Consider the following 21,835-nt stretch of genomic DNA (forward strand, 5'->3'; position numbering starts at 1 on the left):
AACTATAATATCCTAGCAACTATTTCTGAAGTGCTTCTTTTATAAAGAACACCGTTTTCTCACATAATGCAGTGAAGCAGCCCCTGCACGAGAGAATAATAGATTTTTGATTGACCAATAATTTATAATTACGTGATCTAGGACCTGTACGTGTGCGTGCTATTGACTGTGTCTATACCGTGGGTCTATGCATGACGCTGAATTGAAAAGATTTTAGTTCTTGAACTGCATTTTAATACAAACTGCTTCACCTTTGCAATTTCGATTCTCAACAGCAGGGGGAGCTAAATAGACAAGTGTTATCATCTGTAAACCAGTGAAATTCTACTTCATCTGGTTCAGATAAGCTCATTTATGTGTTATAGTTTTTTTTAGTTTTTTTTACTTACACTGCTTAAAAGTGAAACTTATGATTTTTGTTTAGTTTTTTGCGTCACCTGAACCTAAATACATATGCATGTAAAAAATAAAAAAACCCTGCTAGTCTAACTGAGTGGCCATGAACAAAGAGAGCAGATTTTATTGAGGGCCACACATTGAAGATGTTTGTATTTTGCCCCTCTTAGTCATAAACATAGTAAAGTAAATTGCAATATTTCAGTTTTGATTCTCTGATCATAAGTTCACTAATATAAGACATTTCTTTGTGAAAGAATAAGGCTCTCAGCAACTAGAAATACCTTTTTATGAAATGTTTTTCCACCAATGAATTTAAAACTTTGTTTCATGAGGAATCATTCAGTGTTTGTACTGTAACTGGTATAGGCTTGTTGTGAATGATAATAGAATCAAGTTTTTGTAACACAATGCCGTTTGTTTTATTAGAGCTCACAACAGCATTCAGATACATCAAATACAACTAATGAACACATAGGGCAATATTAGTTTAATTTAAATGTTATATCACAGAATTATTATTTACTACTGTAACCTCTCGCAGCTGAGTACACTACATGTGTGCTTGAGCTTCTTTCAGTCTCGTGTCTGTTTGCGTTTCTTCCAGGGAAATGTACCGCTGCATAGCTTATCTCCTCTGGTACACCCTAAAACCAACAATAAAGTGCTCAATACACATAGCTAAACGAATAAAACAAAGCAATGTAGTATATTTAAATGTTACCTCATTAGCAGGAGACGAAGAAAGTGTTGTTTGTAATGGCTGGGTTTCTGCAAAGAATATGCAGAATATGCTTTCTTTTTAGTTATGACATGATATTTACACATTTTGGTATGTTATACGTACGTACATGTGTATTTTGCAGTAAGTAATCAAACCTCCCAATCACATCTCAATGATAAAATCAACATTTTGTTGTATTTTACAATTGAACATTAAATTCAGATTTATTTAATTTAATCTTTTGGACAGTTATTCTTTTTATTTTTATAATATAATCAGTGTCAGTAATGCCCTAATAATCAACATTATCGTACAATATTGTCTCAATATTCTTAAAATACAAATGGCTTACCAGAAAATGTTTCTTGTCGTTTTTGTGCTCTCTTACATAGAAGGATAGCGATGATCACCAAGCACAATATATTTGTTACTACCAAAACTGGGACCTTTAAGTCAGTCCAGGCCAACTCTGAAATTGGTTCTAAGATTTAAAAAAGTCAAAATATTCAAACATGCAATTCAAATGATTTAATGTATGGTATATAAATAATTTTCTCACCTCCAATATCAATCCTACTTCCATTTCCAAACAGTATCTCTCCACACATGGCCACAGCGCAGTAGTAAGTCCCAGCGTCAGTTAAACTGAGATTGGGGAGATTGTAGATACAAGACTGTGTATGGAAAGCTTTCTCAGAGCTCTTATTGCATTGATCGTTTCTGTTTCCATGCTTGTAAAGGATTCCTGGATGTGTATCTCCTGATTCTTGTCTAAACCAGTAGACGCTGTGATTTCCTTCACATCTTTCAGTGAGAACAGTGCAGTGAAGATTCACAGAGTCTCCTGGGTTAAACTCATGCTCATTTACTCCAGTACTCAAGTCCACGGCTGACAAAAACTGCTGAATGTGATGTTGTCTTGTATTTAACCCTAAAATTAGAATAGGATTATACATTATATACTGTACATTATATCATATATATATATATATATATAGTTTTTCTAGGTTTACTTACCTTTATAGTTTAAAAACAGCCCATTACCGAGAGTTATAAGATCATAGTCACGGGCACCGCAGTAATAGATTCCAGTGTCTGATGGCTTTAAGTCTTTTATAGTTAAAGTAAAATTATTTTTTTTCTTTACAGCTGTCAATCTTGTGTCGTTCTTGAAGTCTCCGTAAAACGTTGGCGTTAAAGCTTCTGTATAGAGACTGAGGATGCATGTTGGAGCTTCTCCCAGAGATTGCTTGAACCAGGAGAAGTAGTTATCTTGGTCTTCAGATATCAAGCACTCTAAAGTTATAGTTTCACCTGCAGCGAAGGTCTCCAGGACTTTCTTTTGAACTACAGTAGCAGATGTGATGAAACCTGAGAAGAAAAAGCACAAGCAGGACCATCAGAGCAGATCAGAAAAACACCCTTTCATAAATATAAGGTAAGAATTAACTTTGCAGAACAAATCTCTCTTCCAGAGCAAACACACCTGTCCTAAAGAGTAGAAAAAATATCAGAAGTTTTAACATAGTCGAGGTCCTCTGTGCATTAGGCAACATCTTATGGAGCGTTTGTAACACGTGTGGGTGTGAAACGCCTGGGTTTGGAGGAGTCAAGCCTTGTTTTTGCCTTGTAGATGATGTCTGGCTCTGATTGGCTGTTGTCATTTTTCCATTCAGGCTGTCTGACCCAAGACGTATAGCATGTGATGTGGCTCATCTTTTGCTCTTATGCTTATGATTGGAGTCTCTGTGAATCTTGTGTAATGATCATCTGGTAATATTTAATCTTTGTGAACTCTCATTTTCAGTAGTTTTTGACCTTTTATTTTCTTTCTTTCTTTCTTACACAGCAAGCTCAGAATACATTATATTTATTTGATCAAATATATTGATAACCAGTAGTAATGCAATGGATCACTAAACTCACGGTTCGGATCATATTACGGTCAGCAAAAAAATAATAATTAAGTAATACAATTTGTATTACTTAAAGCCCACTTTTAGGTACATCGATAACACAGCAAAAACATTAAACATTATTAAAGACAAGTGAACAGTCAGTAATAAAATAAGATCAAATACACAATTACAAGCATAGATGAATACAATATAACAATGTTACAAATAAACTAAGGTCTAACAGTAGTATTCAGGTATAGAAATGTAACCATTAAATGCAAAATAACACTATAGTGTTCACCGTATAAATTGAATATAGATTAAACTTTGTTAAAGATGTGTTTTGTTGTTTGATTAACATTAAAGGGATAGTTCAACCAAAAATGAAAATTCTGTCATCGTTTACTCACCCTCAAGTTGTTCCAAACCTGTATGAGTTTCTTTGTTCTGCTGAACACAAAGGAAGATATTTGGAAGAATGTTTGTAATCAACAGATCTCGGTCCCCATTGACTTCCATAGTAGGAAAAAAATATACTATGGTAGTCAATGGGGACCGAGATCTGTTTGGTTACAAACATTCTTCCAAATATCTTCCTTTGTGTTCAGCAGAACAAAGAAACTCATACAGGTTTGGAACAACTTGAGGGTGAGTAAACGATGACAGAATTTTCATTTTTGGGTGAACTATCCCTTTAATGACAGACATCATAGGCTGTTGTCACTTTAAGACCTAATGAACGGATCCACATCCGATTTCTCTCTCAAATGTTTATGTTCACTTAAGACATAACCGACTGTGTTTACAAGAATACTTGGCGAGACAGGTATTTTAACATGCAAAGATTAAGATACAAAAGAGGAATCAATTCGGTGTTCGCGCACTATCTGAAATGTGCCTCTCTTTGTGTGTGTGCGTGCTTCGGGTGTGTGTGTCTGTACACTCAGATAACGGCGCACGATCGAGTTCTCTTTCGCCTCTTCTTGTGCTTGCATTGTTTAAAATCACTTCAATGTGTAAATTGTCAAAAAAAACAAACAAAAAAACAAAACAAAAAAAACCACGTGCAAATGATAAACTTTCACTCTATGTTGAATAAACTTTCCAAACTTTTCCGCGAATCACATTCTGCCTGATCAGTATGAATCACGGATCAACGGCTAATAACAGTCATTGTTTCAATAACAGCATACTCACAAAATGATGTTTACTGACTGTTTATAGTTTATAGTCTAGAAGTACAATGTATTTATAGGAAACATTTTAATTTTGTCATAGTTCTTCTTTTAGCTCATCCAGTCATTTACTATTTCAGATAATTCATCCTGTCATGGATGTTTGACACACTTTGCATGCTTTTTATGCCTAATCGATAATTTAACCGCAAAACACGTCCACTGACATGACCTCTAACAATAGCAGGGACAGACTGGGGCTAAAAAACAGCCCTGGACTTTCTCCCAAATAGGCCCATCATCCGGCCATTCGCCTCTAGCCGTGCGCTACAGACACTATAGCCAGGATGTCCTGATACTATGCCACAATACTGTAGCCTATCAGACAAGCAAGTAACATCTCAAAACCAATGATGATAATTGGGGTTGTGTTTATTAATGAAGCCTCAACCTTCAAATAAAAACCAAAAAAATTGTACAATGCCATTACATCTGCATTGAAAATAAAATACAAACAATGAAACATCACTGGCTACAGAAACCCCAAATTACACAAACTTGTAATTATAAAACATATAGTTACTATATACCAGGGGTCTCCAACCTTTTTGTGTGCGAGGGCTACCTCAAGGGATAAAATAATCTGGAAGGGCTACTTGTTTGTTATACTCAAAAATATTTATTATATAACATGGTGGTGCTTTTTTACTTTACCTTTACTTTTAACTTTAACTTTTTTTTACTTTTCACCATCAAATGGGAAATAATAAAATATGATATTCTGGTTCAGACTTACAAGCATTTTAAAAAAAATCAACAATTCCTGAAGAATTATGAAAATAAATATTGATTGTTTTTTTTTATTATTATTCTCTAGAAACCTATTGTAAGTGTTATCAAAAACAGTAGCACAAATATTAAGTATTAATATAAATGCAAAATAAATAAACTTCTAAACAAAAACATTAGTGTATTACATTTAATAGCTTAATTTATACATGACTAGGCCTATATATAAAAGCATTTTTAATATGAATATATACAGGCACATTTCTGCCAAAAAAAGTTTGTTTTACTACATTTAATTAATAAGTTGTGGAGTGAAATGTTTTCTAACTGGTTTGTTCTTGGAACAATGTTTCGCCTGTTTTTTTGCGTCAATATGTTATCAGCGTTTTATCCTGCTTTTAACTAACTTAAATCGCATAGTCATCTGTGGGTTTATAATAGAGATAGAGAATTCTGCGCTTAATTGAAATGCTTCTCAGTGGATCGCGCATCTCTATGTAATAATGTTTGCGTGATCGAGATCAGCCCGCACAGCTGCTTGCTTTGGCCGCGCACAGATCAAACAAGTTTCGTTCCGCTTTTTGAGCGTTTGCCATTTGATGTTTCTCATACGCAATGCAAATAACAGCATATAATCAAAGAGAGGTTGCGCTCTGGGAGTATGGGGTTCGGGGCCCTTTGCTAAGGGCTACCCGGTCCCTGTACGACCGGAGCAGGAGCTTGGTTCGCATTGCCGGCAGTAAGTCAGACTTGTTCCCGGTGCATGTTGGACTCCGGCAGGGCTGCCGGTTCTGTTCATAACTTTTATGGACAGAATTTCGAGGCGCAGCCAGGGGCCGGAGGGGTCAGGTTTGAGGACCACACAATTTCATCTCTGCTCTTTGCGGATGATGTTGTCGTGTTGGCCCCATCAGACCAGGACCTTCAGCATGCACTGGGACGGTTTGCAGCCGAGTGTGAAGCGGCTGGGATGAGAATCAGCACCTCCAAATCCGAGGCCATGGTTCTCAGTCGGAAAAGGGTGGTTTGCCCGCTTCAGGTTGGCTTATTCAAGTGGAGGAGTTCAAGTATCTTGGGGTTTTGTTCACGAGTGAGGGAAGGATGGAACGGGAGATTGACAGACGGATCGGTGCAGCTTCTGCAGTAATGCGGTCGCTGTACTGTCATGGTGAAGAAGGAGCTGAGCCGCAAGGCGAAGCTCTCGATTTACCGGTCAATCTACGTTCCTACTCTCACCTATGGTCATGAGCTGTGGGTCATGACCGAAAGGACAAGATCCCGGATACAGGCGGCCGAAATGAGCTTTCTCCGCAGGGTGGCTGGGCGATCCCTTAGAGATAGTGTGAGAAGCTCAGTCACTCGGGAGGAGCTCAGAGTAGAGCCGTTGCTCCTCCACATCGAGAGGGGCCAGCTGAGGTGGCTCGGGCATCTTTTCCGGATGCCTCCTGGACGCCTTCCCGGGAAGGTGTTCCGGGCATGTCCCACTGGGAGGAGACCCCGGGGAAGACCTAGGACACGCTGGAGGGACTATGTCTCCCGGCTGGCCTGGGAACGCCTCTGTGTCCCCCCGGAAGAGCTGTGTCCCCCACTGGAGGAAGTGTCTAGGGAGAGGGAAGTCTGGGCCTCCCTGCTTAGACTGCTGCCCCCGCGACCCGGCCCCGGATAAGCGGAAGAAGATGGATGGATGGATGGAATCAAAGAGAGTTGGGTAATTCAGTGGCAACAGTGCAAATGTTTAGTTGCACCGGCACGAAAAAAGGTCGCAAAATGACACCATTTAGTCGAAGTCTGGAGCCCCGATTTACAGTGGATCGCTATAGGCAAGTTGGGGCTATTTATAGAATGTGTTTAGCGGGCAACTCAAAGGCTCCACGCGGGATACCTATAACTTATAACTATTCAAATGTAATGTAAGCAAATGTAAAAGTTCAGTAGGTAAGCCTTATAAAACTGATCGTATAAGTGCCCCTGCTGTTGGCTGTTCATATTGCTTTATTAGACTTTTTTTTGTGCTAACGGCCCTCGGTTGGACGGCCGTTCTGGACTTTTCCAGAACGCACAGATTGTCAGTCCGTCCCTGAACAATAGTATCCTGTAAAACATTTCAAATAATGAAATAGTGCCCCCTATGTGCAGTCAATAGAAAAACACAGACTCACAACACATCCCTTTTGTCAAACTATTACAGCACATTTATATTCTCATCAGTTCCCCTAAATGTCACAATACTTCAATTTTATTTTCCTATGTTAATGAAAATAACAGCATATTTATTCCTGCAATCGTGCTCATGTACTGTAGTAGTTTACTTTAGGCAGTTCTGTGTGTTAAGTCATGCAATTTGTGGGGGTTAAAAACAGCATTAGTTGAATGCAAACATATATTTACATTTGATATTAGAAATGGGCCTTTGTAAGAATTTTGCATTGAGAAATATGGACTGAACTTCTATCGGCTGCACCTTCAGATCCAGAACTTCTTAGTTAAATGATCTGTTAGCATGTTAAAGTACAATACCCTTTTTGTATGTGGCACATTTTGAACCACTGCATGATAATTCAGAATAATATAAAGGTTCTTGAATTGTGGTGTGTTGGTAGGTAATGCTGGTGGACAAACTCTAAACACAGTTGTCTGCGCTTGGCTTTGACTCTTGAGTTTCACTGCAATAAGATGATGTATGGAAACTTTTACCCACAGAGACCTAAGCGCGCTTAAGGTTGTTTGTTTGTTCTATGTTACTTTCAGAAACAAAGGGTGACCGCAACCTAAGCTCTGTGGATTGAATTCATTGTCTTATATATATATTTAGTGGCATAAGTCAGTTTCCGAAACCATTAGTCAACATGTGAAAGGAACTAACGTGTGTTGCAGATCTTAACAGTGCATTGTGAAAAAAGTTAGCCTTTAACACATAATAATAAAAATAAGACAGTATTTTATTAAAGCTCAATATGACAGTTAAATAATGGTGCTTGCACAGAAGCAAAGGAATCAAGTTTCAGTTCTGCACAGTGGTAAAAAAATGTATTATGCATTAAGAGAAATATTGTTGAAGTCTGTAAAAATATGTCCCTACAGTATGTATTTGTAAATTTGAAGCGTTCATTGTACGTATAGATTTTTCGCAGGTGTTTACGTTTTTTCTATTTTTTTTTATTACTTATTGCATTTTAGGGTTAATGGGCTTGGCCTGGGAAATGATACAATTGGGGAACAGTAACATTCCCTGAAAGCCAACAGAAATCAATTAAAAAAGTTTTTGTTTTGTTTTTGTTAAAATAAGGCTGTCAATACACTGCCTCTGAATGCAAGCAGAGTTATATACAACCATTGTGGTCTTGAATTTAGTGTCGTAATTCTTTTTTTCACTTTTTTATTCTTTTTAGCACCATCAGCATGGGAAGTAATTACTGTAATACACAATAATAACACAAGCAATTTGAATTACTTTTTTTGAAAGGTCACCTGTCTTCTGATGTCATTTGACCTCTTAAGTTCTTCACACATTTCAGCTTTAGTTTGCAACCAGAATCTGTCTGGAGCATTGCATGCATTCTGCAGTATCTTAAACCACTACAAAAAGGAAATATACTAATCTTTCATTTCTGACAAAGAAATGGACTGCATCTTAATTTAAAAGTTTTTGTACTTTCATTACTGTTTCATAATCAAATTCTCAAGTATATACTTTTTTTATTCATGTGTTGACTTGTCACCTCACTTATAAACAAGGGGCATTTTGTCTGTGGTTCTGGAAAGTAGTGTGAAAGGCATGTAGTGTGAATGTGTGGTTTAGCTGCAGTGAGGGGTGTGAGAGATGAGCCGGGGTCAGTCTTGTGAGTGGAAAACAGTCAGACTCTGATGTATAGATACACCCACTGACACACAGACATTCAAGAAAACCTTTATAAGATTTTATTTTTATTTTTAATATGGTCACATCACAATTTTTTGTTTTAAAAGCATGTTCTGCTAATAAATTGTCATGAGTAATATCAAAATGTTCATCATGATCAGGCTAGACTGCTGCAGCTCACAACGTACTTCATTATGTGTGCATAGATATACAGTAATTATAACAATTAATTTTTTATAGCTCTGCAGAAGCACTGCAATCTGGTCCGCTGAAGTTCCCCTCAACACGTCTCATTCTGCACTGAACAGCTTCTTCCTGTTTGGGTCTGTATAGGAAATGATCTCATCGCAACCCCTGCCTCTTCTGTAAGGGCCTGGTTATATCTCCATGATACAGAATATACACAGATCTAAAATAATGTTCTTAGTAGAACTTTCACATGATTTCACAACTTTTATTGTATCAAAAATATTAAACATTACAGATCCCACATACACTTTACATTTATGGCATTAGCAACAGCATATACATATTAGAGTCTTGATAAAAATATAGCTTGGACTATCTAGTAGCAGAATACACAACATCTGTATCCTCAGCATGTCTGGCTGCTCTTCTGGTTTTCTGTTTTGAGAACTGTAGAGCAGCATACAATGTTGAATGAGGCTCCTGCAACCGATCCAAAGATGCATTTATCAACAGAGCTACTGTAATCTTTCACTTATTAAATTCAAATAATATTCACTTATTAAATACAATTCAAATGCACTTAGAAGAAAATCTGTGTGTTTAGCAAAACGAAGGCAAATGGTTATTACATGCGTGTATAAAATGGACTTAGTAACATCAAATTACATTCACTGCTGTCACGTAGATTTGATTAATTCTAAGATTATAAGATTTACTAATTCTGATGTTGTGGGTATTCGGGAAATAGTCAGGGAAAGAAAAAGTGGAATTTAACTGAAAGTGTTCCTGATTTGTTCTCTCACACATATAAAACGCATGATAATTTTACCCATGCAAAATACTTTATATTTTATACCCACTTTATTCAAGAATAAATCATATTTAATTTTGTTATAATGTTCTGTTCTGTAAATCTGGATTCTCACAAAATTATTTCAACCATGCAGTCCTTTTAAAGAACATGGCTAGTACTAAACGGAAAAAGAAGCAGTCCTGCATCAAGAAAGAAACTTTATATCGCCTGAATAATGTTAGACATTTAAGAAATATTTAAAAACATCGATATTAGAAAAGTCAGTTTATAGTTTTCAGATTTTTTAACTCCTTTAAATAGCAGAGACGCACATATTCAAATATTTTCAATCTAATCTTTAATTGCAACTCTACAAGAATATGTATATGCTTATATATATGTATATGTATATTTGCTGCAGACCTCAGAAGACTTCTGTGTGAAATATGCTTTGCATTTAATTTTTGTGTAATCAAATAATTGTATATTAATAATGTTTACCTCATGGTGTTGTGTTACATGCTGATCAGCGTCTGTGACAACAAAGAGAAAGAGACATTTAGCTTTTTTTCCAGATTTTGTTTTCCATTATAATTAGTTAAATACACTTTCTGATTTGTTTTTATCATTACTTAGTATATCACAGAATCCTATGAAAATTGTTTCACAGCACACAGTTATTTGCCATTTACACAATAGGTGAAAGCATTCACACTGGAATTAAATATCTTGAATAGATGTACTGTTACCTTTTTTCTGTGTTTTTCTGATCTTAACAATGAACAGTGTGAGAGGAATGATGATCAGAATAACAACAATACCACCAAAAATAAAGGTCAGTGTATAAAAGATGTTTCCAGGACAGTATTTTTCAGAAATCAAACTCCTCTTAAGATCTGTTAAAAGTAAATCACATTTTACTCAAACAAAACACAGTCTAGATAAAGCATCATTGTAATGAAATTATGAATGTTATGAGTGTTAAAGAAAGGCAGATGATAAACACCTTTATTTTTAACTTTGTAAGTTTCATTTTTCAGTGGCGTAACGCTCCTCTCTATGCAATGAATGAAGAATTGAAATATATGAGTCGTCTGGAAATCATAAGATTGAATGTCTGTACTTTGCAAAAAATTCTGATTTTTAAAATATATTATTCTACCATACATAATGTGGGCAAGCAGTTCCTCTACAATAATGCTGTTGATAAAGAAAGATTACCTGTAATGTCCAGGTTTTTTCCATCACCAAATGTGATCACCCGATTGTGCCAACCACAGTAGTACAGACCAGAATCAGAAATATCCACATTTAAAATTCTTAGGGAGCTGTTTTTGCTGTTCAGAGACATCACAAGACGGTCTGGTTTAAAACCATTTAAATATATTGGCACTACTTCAATATCGTAAGGTAACATCATGTATACAATAGTAAGAGGTACAGCACTGTTTGTTTGCTTGAACCAGTGCATGTTGTTTCCAATATTTAATGTGTGTTGACACCAGATAGTGACATTATCTCCTGGTTGAGCTGACATATTGGTTGTCTGAGATGCTGTAGCTGTGAGCAAACCTAAAACCCACAGAGGGATAACAAATAACTTCATTTTAATAATTTATATTAACATATTTTATATTATTTCATATTAACACATAAATTGATGACACAAAAAAGGCTGCGTATCTCACACCTAATGTTTACTATTTAATCCAGAATTATTCATTCCTATCTTACATGACTGAAGCAATTATAGTGCAGTAATGCTTACCCATGCCACAGATCAGCAGCGCTGAAATGATTATATGAACCATTGCTGTACTGAACCAGACTAGAACCAACCAGGAAATTAAGATGAGGAAATCAATGTGCTTTATTTATATATGAGGGGGAGTGGCTTATGCCAACATCAAACTATGACAAACCTGTCAATCAACAGGCAACTTCACAGCACATATTGCCAATTCAAAACAAGAAGTTTCATTATTGATCAGATATAATGATTTTATGTTTTGTTTACTGCTTTAGCTCCCCATAGCACTTTTGAGAATACATTTTTCCAAATCAAATTTACAAAGAACTAAAAAGCATCTTACTTATGAATGAACATGTCTTTAATTGATCATTTCTGAATTATATTATACATTTTACATGATACGTTTTACCTGACCCACAAATTGTTAAACTTGATCTTATCCTGGCTTTAATTCTCTGAAGGCCCAGGGTTTGATGGAGCATGTCGGAACATCAGCTTTCTGCCTAACCATTTGACCTCCGATAATGAATAAATTAAAAAAATAAACGGTGACATTGTTCAGGTGTTGATAATAAACCATTGTTAATTTACAAATAATAAGTTTGAGGTTGTTTTATATATCAAGTAGTGTCCGTGTACACAACAGTTGAGTACTCAGTGTGTCTTCCTGCCGTTTTGGATCTCTTGTTTGAGAAATACACCGCAGCATATTCTACTGAATCATTATCCTGCAAAGAAGCAGAAATATCTTTCAAGATTCTAATCAGAAATTCTAAAAAGAAAACTCATCATACGATGTCTTAGATTTTATTCTCAAGCCTGTTTTACTTATTTTTAGCCAAAAATAAATTATACAGCCCCCCAAAAAAAGAGCAACAGTTCACGTCCAATAGCCAACAGAATTAGAAATAATATGGTTTAATCAGAATCAAAACAATTGTTAATACCATATATTTTTTTCTTAAATGGGCAACAAATGTTGATATTTGTTGACACAACTAAATTTACTAAATGGCAGAACACATGCAAATGTATTGTCGGCAAAATCAAAAGCATTTCTACCCAACATGGAGAAGCATAGCAGTAATTCATTTCCAATCAATTCATTAATGTCATCTTGTTCTTTATAAAAGGGTCAAAGAAACCAGTGTGATCTGGGAGAAAATCAGTGTCTCACTAAGAGTACAATGAAAGTGATTTTAGAAAGAAACAGAACAAAGACAGAGATTTGCTTGTTCTCATTTTTACTTTGAGATATTTTGAATTAGTTTTATTTAGCCTGTAACATAATAGAAGTCGGTGAGTTTACCTTGTCATCGTGCTGTTGTGTTTGACATTCAGCGGCTGTCACAAAGCACAGAAAAAGTCAATCAGTTGCTGTTGAGAATACATTTTTTGAAGAATAAATTCCACATTGGTGATTAACATTTATATTTGTGATTTCATTTGTGATTGATCTGTTTAAATGTGTAAATATTTTACCTTTTTTATGCTTCTGTCTTTTATGTTGCCTGATAATCGCCAAAAGGAGAGAAATAATACATGTAAAAAAAATGATGCCACCAAATAGGAGAGTCAGCATGAAAAAGATGTCTCTAGAACACTCCTCAGACACAGGCGATTTCTCATCATCTGTAAAAAAGTGGACATTTCAATTTTACAATATTTATTACACCACTTAGTGATTCCACAAAGAACACATCTTGTATAATATTTTTTTCCCCATGAATTTACTAGAGAGATATTAATCACCTGCAGTTTCAACTTAATATAGAAAGTAAAATAATAAACATACCCTTTTTTGAGGTTCCTTTGCCATTTTTCTCTGAATTGAAAACAGTTGGCCAGTGTGAGTCACTTACCATTGTGGCATTTACAATGGTATCTAAACTCTGGTGTTTTTCAACATGTGCTATTTATGACAAAATGAGAAAAAGAGCTATAAACATTATATAAACATGAGAGTATACTGAGATTCAAAAAGATTACCTTTCACTTCAAGCCTGGTTCCATTGCCAAAGTTCATGTAATATCCCGTAGCTCCACAAAAATAGAAGCCAGAATCAGAAATACTTGCATGCTTAATTGTTAGGGTTGTGCTTTTGCTGAACAGATTCATAGCAATTTGGTCTTTTGTGAAATTGTTGAAATAATTTGGCTGTACCGTCTGAAGACTCTCGGTGTATAGCATGCGTACAATAGTAATCGGCACATCACTGTCTGTTTGTTTGAACCAGTACAGGTCTCCAGAAACATGGATAGCATGTGGACACCACATAGTGACACTTTCTCCTGGCTGAGCATTCATACTTGCTATAGAAAACATTACTTGGAGAAAACCTGAAAAACGTAAAAAGAAAAGAAGTAAAGCCATAGTACACCACAAAACATAATTTTTACATTAAATTCTCTCCCCATTTTAATAACTCTCCAAAGATTTTATTACATGTCTCCCATCATAGAAATGCAGTTTACAGTAGATAAATCTTACCAGTCCCAAAGAGCAATAACGCTGCAGTTGAAATATGCAACATTTGTGCACTGAGTCAAACCAGAGCTGAAGAGGAAATTAAGTGGGCGATATCAATGTGTTTTATACATAAGAAGGAGGAGTGGCTTTTACCCCTGAAAAAATATGCTCTCTACAGAGAACATAATCAAATACAAAATATGAACTGATGAAGGCACCATGTTAAGTCTTCTTTTATTCAGTGCTATGAAATAATATTCACTTATTAAATCAAATTAAAATGCACTTAGAAGAAAATCTCTGTGTTTTGCAAAACGAAGGCAAATGGTTATTATACATGCGTGTATAAAATGGACTTAGTAACATCAAATTACATTCACTGCTGTTACGTAGATTTGATTAATTCTAAGATTATAAGATTTACTAATTCTGATGTTGTGGGTATTCGGGAAATAGTCAGGGAAAGAAAAAGTGGAATTTAACTGAAAGTGTTCCTGATTTGTTCTCTCACACATATAAAACGCATGATAATTTTACCCATGCAAAATACTTTATATTTTATACCCACTTTATTTAAGAATAAATCATATTTAATTTTGTTATAATGTTCTGTTCTGTAAATCTGGATTCTCACAAAATTATTTCAACCATGCAGTCCTTTTAAAGAACATGGCTAGTACTAAACGGAAAAAGAAGCAGTCCTGCATCAAGAAAGAAACTTTATATCGCCTGAAAAATGTTAAGTCTTCTTTTATTCAGTGCTATGAAAATGTTTGGGATTTCCTGAATGAATTAAATCTGCAAATAGTTAATAAATAATATATATAAATATACCTATTAATGATTTTCAGCCTGTAAATAGATTTTTTCTGCTATTGCATCTATACACAGATTAGTGATGTCACTATTTGCCTAAAGGAGCCCACTGTGTACCTTAGGCCTTGTCCACACTACGTTTTCATTTGAAAATGCATCTTTTTCTCTCCGTTTTGGCCTTCCGTTCACACTGAGACAGCGTTTTTATTAACGAAAACTGAGCTTTTTGAAAATGCTCTCCAAAGTGGATACTTTAAGGACACCAATTTTGAGGACAGCATGTGAGCTTCCAAATGCCCATTGCAAGTCAAATGAAAGTAGGCCTGCCTTTATCAGTATGCATTACATGTTCATAATTTTCACAGCATTCTTATTTGCACCTTTTTTTTTTTTTAAGCCATTGTATTACAAATGTGGGTTCAAGTTAAAGCGTCTAATTAGCAAGTCTGAGTAGATTTGCCATCCCTCACTGTAGCCCTAGTGGTTTTCAAAATCATAGCCAGCACCCTCCTTTTGTCTACAAAAACACTTTGCTGGATGGTGGGTGGGTCTATAAGATTGCATACTTGATTGATGCTAATGCAAATGCTAATGCAAAATGTTTCTTATAACATCTACAGAATGCTTTGCAGCACTAAAATCACCCAGATTGTTAGAAAATGATCATAATTATGTATGATGGAGATGAAGTCACCATGAACTCAAAAAGGACAATTCTTTTTCTTTCTTTTTTAAAGGAATATGGCAGTATTTAAATGGTTTATCCATGCACATAATTATTTAAATAAATAAAATAATGTGCCCTTATAATCTTTGATCAAAATAACTTCCTGCTTCACTTGCAGCAACATCTCTTCTCTGATGATGTGTTTTTTTTTTGTTTTTGTTTTTTTTGTTCAAGGGTGGGACAACCTGTCACTCACATGAGATCGACCAATAGCAAAACACAACCATCCAATCAATTCCCCACGGACAAAATCAAGTTCTGCCCTACTTTTTTAAATGTATTATTTGAGATGCCTTTTCACTCAGATACAAGTGCTATGCATAAGTTTAGACACCCATGCTAAAGTTGACTAAAAAGAGGAATAAAAAATCATCTTTTGGAAATTGAACTTAATGCCTTAATTAAAAAAAAAATAGGAAAAATCCAACCTTTAAGGACACCAATTTCCTTTGTGAATGAATAATGTATCGTAAATAAATAAATGTTCTTCCTTAAAATACAGGGTGCATAAGTCTGGACACCCCTATGTTAAATTCCCATAGAGGCAGGCAGATTTTTATTTTTAAAGGCCAGTTACTTCATGGATCCAGGATACTATGCATCCTGATAAAGTTTCCTTGGCCTTTGGAATTAAAATAGCCCCACATCATCACATAGCCTTCACCATACCTAGAGATTGGCATGGAGTACTTTCCATAAGATCATCTCTCAATGCAAATCAAACCAGCTATTAGGCTAACTGAAATAAAACCATGCCAATCTCTAGGTATGGTGAAGGCTATGTGATGTGATGATGTGGGGCTATTTTAATTCCAAAGGCCAAGGGAACTTTATCAGGATGCATAGTATCCTGGATCCATGAAGTAACTGGCCTTTAAAAATAAAAATCTGCCTGCCTCTATAGGAATTTAACATAGGGGTGTCCAGACTTATGCACCCTGTATTTTAAGGAAGAACATTTATTTTTTTACGATACATTATTCATTCACAAAGAAAATTGGTGTCCTTAAAGGTTGGATTTTTCCTATTTTTTTTTTAATTAAGGCATTAAGTTCAATTTCCAAAAGATGATGTTTTATTCCTCTTTTTAGTCAACTTTAGCATGGGTGTCTAAACTTATGCATAGCACTGTATACTGTACATCTAAATACTAGGGAATAAAAGATTACTGCAACTTCTGTTTCAAGCATTCTGACTTTAAAGGTCGAAAAGATACAATAAGAAAACCATTGGTCATAATTATGTGTATTATCACTAAAGGGTTAATTTTATTCTTAAAAAAGGAATTTTGCACAACTGGGCATTGGTGATATGTGTGCATTCATGGATTTTTTAAATTATATTTATTTAAAATCTCTGCGAAAATACCAATGAGGATGAAACGTACTCGGTTACTAACGTAACCTCGGTTCTCTCTAGAAGAGGGAACGAGTACTGCGTAAGTATCTTACGCTAGGGGAAAATCCCTTTTCCGCGAGATATTGAAGCCAAAAAATTATCCTTAATTTTGTATTAATGTAAAACGCGTTGCGGCAGCATACAGACATCAAGACGGCTCATGTGCCTATTGGCTGTTCTGCGGCAACTGCAGCAGCCTATCGAGTGAGGCCTAGCGTGACGTCAGACCCAATGAGGGTGCTTCGCGCCCACTGCGTCACGTCCCGCCGAAACGGGCGTGGCTTAGGCCCATAAATACAGCTCGCAGGCAGCTGATATCTGTTTTTTCATCGCCGAAGCTAACCAGAGTGTGTGCATGCACGGCAAGATACGCAGTACTCGTTCCCTCTTCTAGAGAGAACCGAGGTTACATTAGTAACCGAGTACATTCTCTTACGAGAGGTCTCTTACGCTAGGGGACCCAATGTAAAACGCCGTGCGTGCTGGGATCTGACACCAAAGACCCAAGGGCGAAAGCCCGGGTTCATATAGTGCATAATCACCAGGGGAACACACAGGGAGTCCGGGAAAAGGGAGGGGCGGAGCTGTATATGCTCTTCCACATATAGCAGTGTCCCTTAGACGCAAATTACATCATACAGACAGGGCGGAGTACGGCCTGAGCTGATGGAAAATTGTGGGTCTTATTTATTTGCCCATAAGCATTTTGCGGTCGATCAGCGAGCAGTGCTCATCAAGCAGTGCTCAGCAGACACAGTATTCTGAACCGATAGCATCAGAACAGACAGTACTGGTATATTTAGACCGACAACAGCCTGGCCTGTAAGGCGGGAACCTCTAGGTTATAAAACCTTATAAATGTAGACGGGGAGGCCCAGCCTGCCGCCATACATATATCTTGCAAGGCAATCCCACTTGACCAGGCCCACGACAAAGCCATGCTTCTCGTGGAGTGCGCTCTGATACCCAACGGGCACTGCATACTAGAGGTATGCACGGGCTTTAAACTGAAGCCCGAACCCGGCCCGTACCCGCGATCATTTAACCCGACCCGACCCGACCCGACAATTACATTTACATGTTAAGCCCGAACCCGACCCGAACCCGAGGTCCACTCTGTTTCTCACAACAAATACCATTTTTGCAATATGTTGTATTTAATGATTGCTTGAAACGGTAAACAAATACATGTAGGCGCATCGGCCCTATAAGCACAGCAGTAAGAGAAAAACTTACCAATCACGTAACTTTGCTGTGGTCGAACAGGTGTAGCCTAAAGGCTGATTTATACTTCTGCGTCGGACCTACGCCGGAGCCTATACGCCGTAGGCAACGCGTTGGTTTTCATTTATACTTCTGCGTCATTGTCCGCGTTCACGCGCGCAGAGGGAGCATGTGAAACCCGAGGGAGCGGTCCTAGCAGACCAATCACAGCGCTTGCGTCCGCGTAGAGTTGACGCGTTGTTACATTTTTGGAGAGGTGCACGTCAGGGTTCGCCGAAGGGTACGCGCGCTACACACAGCCTACGACGTAGCTACGGCGGCAGTTCGACGCAGAAGTATAAATTGGGCTTAACAGTCACACATTTCTCTGGAACTCAAACTTTAAACTTTAAAAAGTTCACGCAGTGTTGCAAAACTATTTACACAAATATATCCTTCTCAGTCTGAGTTATGAAGGAAGAGAACGGCGTCGACAGTTGATGGTTTCAGCGCCGTCCTCCTCTGATTGAAAGTTAGTCCAGCTGCACTGAAGTTTCTCTCGCTGCTGCTGCTACTTGCAGGGATGCTGAGGATACTACGGGCCAGTTTTGACAGTAAGGGGAAAATATATATATATATCTGAGAGAGAGAGCCTGTGTGTCTGTGTAGCCAATGTACATTGCACATCTGCGCACGCATGTAACGTTACTTTCTCTCTCTCGCGTGCCGGTCACCACAACACAGCAAGCAGGCAAAGCACACGGCACGCAAACTATATAGCCTATTTAGTTTTTCTTAGTTACAAACCCGAACCGACCCGAACCCGAGGCTGTTCATTAAACATTAACCCGAACCCGACCCGAAACCCAAAACATTTTCGGGACCCGTCGGGCTCGAGTCGGGTATCAGACCTCTACTGCATACCCTTGGAAGTGTACGCCAGCGCAATGGCGTCAACTATCCATCTGGATAGGCTCTGTTTCGACGCGGCTAGTCCCTTGGAACGTCCGCTGAATGAAACGAAGAGCTGCTCCGTCTGTCTGAAGACAGATGAGCGAGACACATAAGCTCTTAATGCCCTGACTGGACAAAGGAAGCTCGCGTCTCCTTCCTCGTCAGAGACCGGTAGGGCTGACAGGGAAATGACCTGCGCCCTAAACTGTGTGTTGAGGGATTTTGGAACATAACCGTGCTTAGGTTTGAGTATAACTCTTGAGTCATTAGGCCCAAACTCCATGCACGTCGCGCTTACTGAGAGCGCGTGTAAGTCCCCTACGCGCTTCACCGAAACGAGAGCCAGAAGAAACACTGTCTTGAAAGACAGGTGTTTAAGATCAATCGTCTGTAAAGGCTCGAATGGGTCACCTTTCATGGCCTCCAGTACCACAGAAAGGTCCCATATGGGGACTGAGGGAGGTCTGGGAGGATTCAGTCTCTCAGCTCCTCTAAGGAAGCGGATGACTAAATCGTTCGTTCCTATTGACTGACCAAGCGTTGTTTTTGAGAACGCTGCTATGGCCGCCACATAAACTTTGAGCGTGGAAGGGGACCTGCCCTTGTCCAACAGCTCTTGTAGGAAGGAGAGAACCTCCGTCACCCCACAGTCTGGGGGCGACACGCCACGAGCTGTGCACCAGCTGGAGAACACTGACCATTTTGAGGAATAGAGATGTCGCGTAGACGGAGCTCTAGCCTGCGTGATCGTGTATAACACTCCGCTTGGGAGGTCAGCGGGTACCCGTTGATGGTCCAAACATGAAGGGACCACAGCTCTGGGCGCGGATGCCAAATCGAGCCCTTGGCCTGAGAGAGGAGGTCCCTCCTCACTGGCACTGGCCATGGGGCAGTGCTCGCTAGCTGCATCAGAACTGGGAACCAGGGTTGGTTTATCCAGAACGGCGCTACGAGTAGCACTGAGCATCCTTCTTCCCTGATCCGCTCTATCACCTGAGGCAGGAGAGAGACGGGAGGAAAGGCATAGAGCGGGCGGCGGGGCCATACATGAGCCAGCGCGACCCTGCTCTTGGAGAAAAATTCCAGACAGTGAGCGTTTTCTTGAGACGCGAACAGGTCTACTTCCGCTCTGCCGAATTTCTTCCACAGCAGCTGGACTGTCTGTGGGTGTAGAGACCACTCGCCTGTCGGAACATTGTTCCTGGACAGTCTGTCCGGTCCTACGTTTAGGAGCCCTGGCACATGCGCTGCTCTCAGCGAGAGCAGGTTGCGCTGAGCCCACACCAGGAGGCGTTCTGTCAGCCTGTGCAGGTTTCGGGACCTGAGGCCGCCCTGGCGATTTATGTAGGACACCACTGACATGTTGTCCGAACGGACCAGGACGTGGTGTCCTCGTATTTGGGGACAAAAACGCGTCAGCGCGTTGTCTACTGCCAGCATTTCGAGGCAGTTTATGTGCAGAAGCTTCTCCCGTTCCGACCATTGGCCGAAGAACGGTCTGCCCTCGAGCAGCGCTCCCCATCCCGAGGTGGATGCATCCGTAGACACCACCTTCACACTCGAGGAAGTCCCCAGGCTTACACCTGATTGGTACCAGTCATTTGCTTTCCAAGGTTTCAGAGCTGCGATGCATTTCTGATTGACCTTGAGACAAAGCAGACCGGAAGCCCACGCTCGGCGCGGCACTCGCGCTTTCAGCCAGAACTGTAGCGGGCGCATGCGAAGCAAGCCCAGCTGAAGAACTGATGATGCTGAGGCCATGAGACCTAGCATCCTCTGAAATTTCTTGAGCGGGACAGATGCGCCGCAGCGGAAAGAGCTCGCTGCGCTCTGAATGTCTAGCACGCGCTGTGGTGACAGTCGCGCTATCATAGACAGCGAGTTCAGTTCTGTGCCCAGAAAAGATATTATCTGTCTGGGGGACAGAGAACTCTTCGCCCAATTGACTCTGAGACCCAGATTCTCGAGGTGATCGAGTAAAATGTCCTGTGCTCTATGAGCATCGAGTGAGATTGAGCTAGAATCAGCCAATCGTCCAAGTAGTTCAATACTCGCATGCCCTGTAGCCTGAGGGGTGCGAGCGCTGCGTCCATGCACATCGTAAATGTACGGGGTGCTAGGGACAAGCCGAACGGTAGGACTGTGTACTGATATGCCTGGCCCTCGAAGGCGAATCTCAAATATCGCCTGTGATGTGACGCTATCTGTATTTGAAAATACGGATCTATTGGCACAAACCAATCTCCTCGGCGAATCTGCGCGAGGATTTTTCTGGTCGTGAGCATTCTGAACTGTTGCTTTGCAAGCACTCTGTTCAGTTGCCTTAGATCTAGTATGGGTCTGAGACCCCCGTCTTTTTTCGGTACCAGGAAGTATCTGCTGTATAGCCCTCCTTCGCTCTGAGCTAGAGATAACGGCTCTATGGCCCCTTTGCTCAATAGTTTCAAAATTTCGGCTCGAAGTAGGTGTGCTACTTCTGTTTTTACCGTGGTCTCGACGCGCGTCGCATAGCGACGAGGGCGCCGGCGAAACTGTAGCGAATAGCCTCTTTTTATAATGTCTAGCACCCACTTCGAAACCCCGGGTAGCCTCGCCCATACATCTGCATGAATGGCTAGGGGTTGAATGCGAAGCGCGCTCTGGTCGCTCAGCGACAGAGGGGCTTCGGTGTGCTGTAACACAAGTGTCGAG

At 39.1% G+C, this 21,835-nt stretch overlaps 3 protein-coding genes and 1 gene segment (V, D, J or C); 1 reads left to right on the top strand and 3 right to left on the bottom strand.

Annotated features, from left to right (window-relative positions):
• The window catches only part of LOC309488378 (uncharacterized protein), a 55,784-nt gene that overhangs the window by 21,517 nt on the left and 12,432 nt on the right, over positions 1-21,835 (top strand). The window lies entirely within an intron of this gene.
• LOC309488235 (uncharacterized protein) lies at positions 518-2,791 on the bottom strand. Of its 2 annotated transcripts, none has more exons than XM_082156333.1 (6): positions 2,607-2,791; positions 2,138-2,491; positions 1,680-2,051; positions 1,473-1,589; positions 1,121-1,167; positions 518-1,043 (listed from the first exon to the last, which is right to left on the bottom strand). In XM_082156333.1, the coding sequence occupies exons 1-6, from the start codon at positions 2,782-2,784 to the stop codon at positions 915-917; spliced, it is 1,197 nt and encodes a 398-aa protein (XP_082012459.1). In that variant the 5' UTR covers positions 2,785-2,791; the 3' UTR covers positions 518-914. The 2 variants fall into 2 exon arrangements, with proteins under 2 accessions (XP_082012459.1, XP_082012458.1); XM_082156332.1 differs by having other exon boundaries at positions 535-1,043; positions 1,473-1,601.
• LOC309488484 (uncharacterized protein) lies at positions 8,878-11,652 on the bottom strand. 2 transcript variants are annotated; one of them, XM_082156755.1, is made up of 6 exons: positions 11,592-11,652; positions 11,045-11,395; positions 10,830-10,880; positions 10,573-10,719; positions 10,325-10,356; positions 8,878-9,477 (listed from the first exon to the last, which is right to left on the bottom strand). In XM_082156755.1, the coding sequence occupies exons 1-6, from the start codon at positions 11,632-11,634 to the stop codon at positions 9,403-9,405; spliced, it is 699 nt and encodes a 232-aa protein (XP_082012881.1). In that variant the 5' UTR covers positions 11,635-11,652; the 3' UTR covers positions 8,878-9,402. The 2 variants fall into 2 exon arrangements, with proteins under 2 accessions (XP_082012881.1, XP_082012880.1); XM_082156754.1 differs by having other exon boundaries at positions 8,878-9,510.
• Positions 12,174-14,172, bottom strand: LOC309488424 (Ig kappa chain V-VI region NQ2-6.1-like). The segment is given in 5 exons: positions 14,068-14,172; positions 13,566-13,916; positions 13,059-13,087; positions 12,886-12,953; positions 12,174-12,304 (listed from the first exon to the last, which is right to left on the bottom strand).

Source organism: Leuciscus leuciscus, assembly GCF_965113295.1.
Source record: "Leuciscus leuciscus genome assembly, chromosome: 2".
Taxonomy (NCBI): Eukaryota; Metazoa; Chordata; class Actinopteri; order Cypriniformes; family Leuciscidae; genus Leuciscus; species Leuciscus leuciscus.

Bases quoted from the DNA above. Each gene is read 5' to 3' on its own strand.
- LOC309488235 (XM_082156332.1), bottom strand. From the start codon at position 2,784: ATGACAACAGCCAATCAGAGCCAGACATCATCTACAAGGCAAAAACAA. The intron at 2,052-2,137 runs GTAAGTAAACCT...TTCTAATTTTAG, and splicing joins GCTGTTTTTAAACTATAAAG to GGTTAAATACAAGACAACAT. The intron at 1,044-1,120 runs GTAACATTTAAA...TGTTGGTTTTAG, and splicing joins CTTCGTCTCCTGCTAATGAG to GGTGTACCAGAGGAGATAAG.
- LOC309488484 (XM_082156754.1), bottom strand. From the start codon at position 11,634: ATGGTTCATATAATCATTTCAGCGCTGCTGATCTGTGGCATGG. The intron at 10,881-11,044 runs GTAATCTTTCTT...TTCATTGCATAG, and splicing joins AAAAAACCTGGACATTACAG to AGAGGAGCGTTACGCCACTG. The intron at 9,511-10,324 runs GTAAACATTATT...GATCGGTTGCAG, and splicing joins ATGTAACACAACACCATGAG to GAGCCTCATTCAACATTGTA.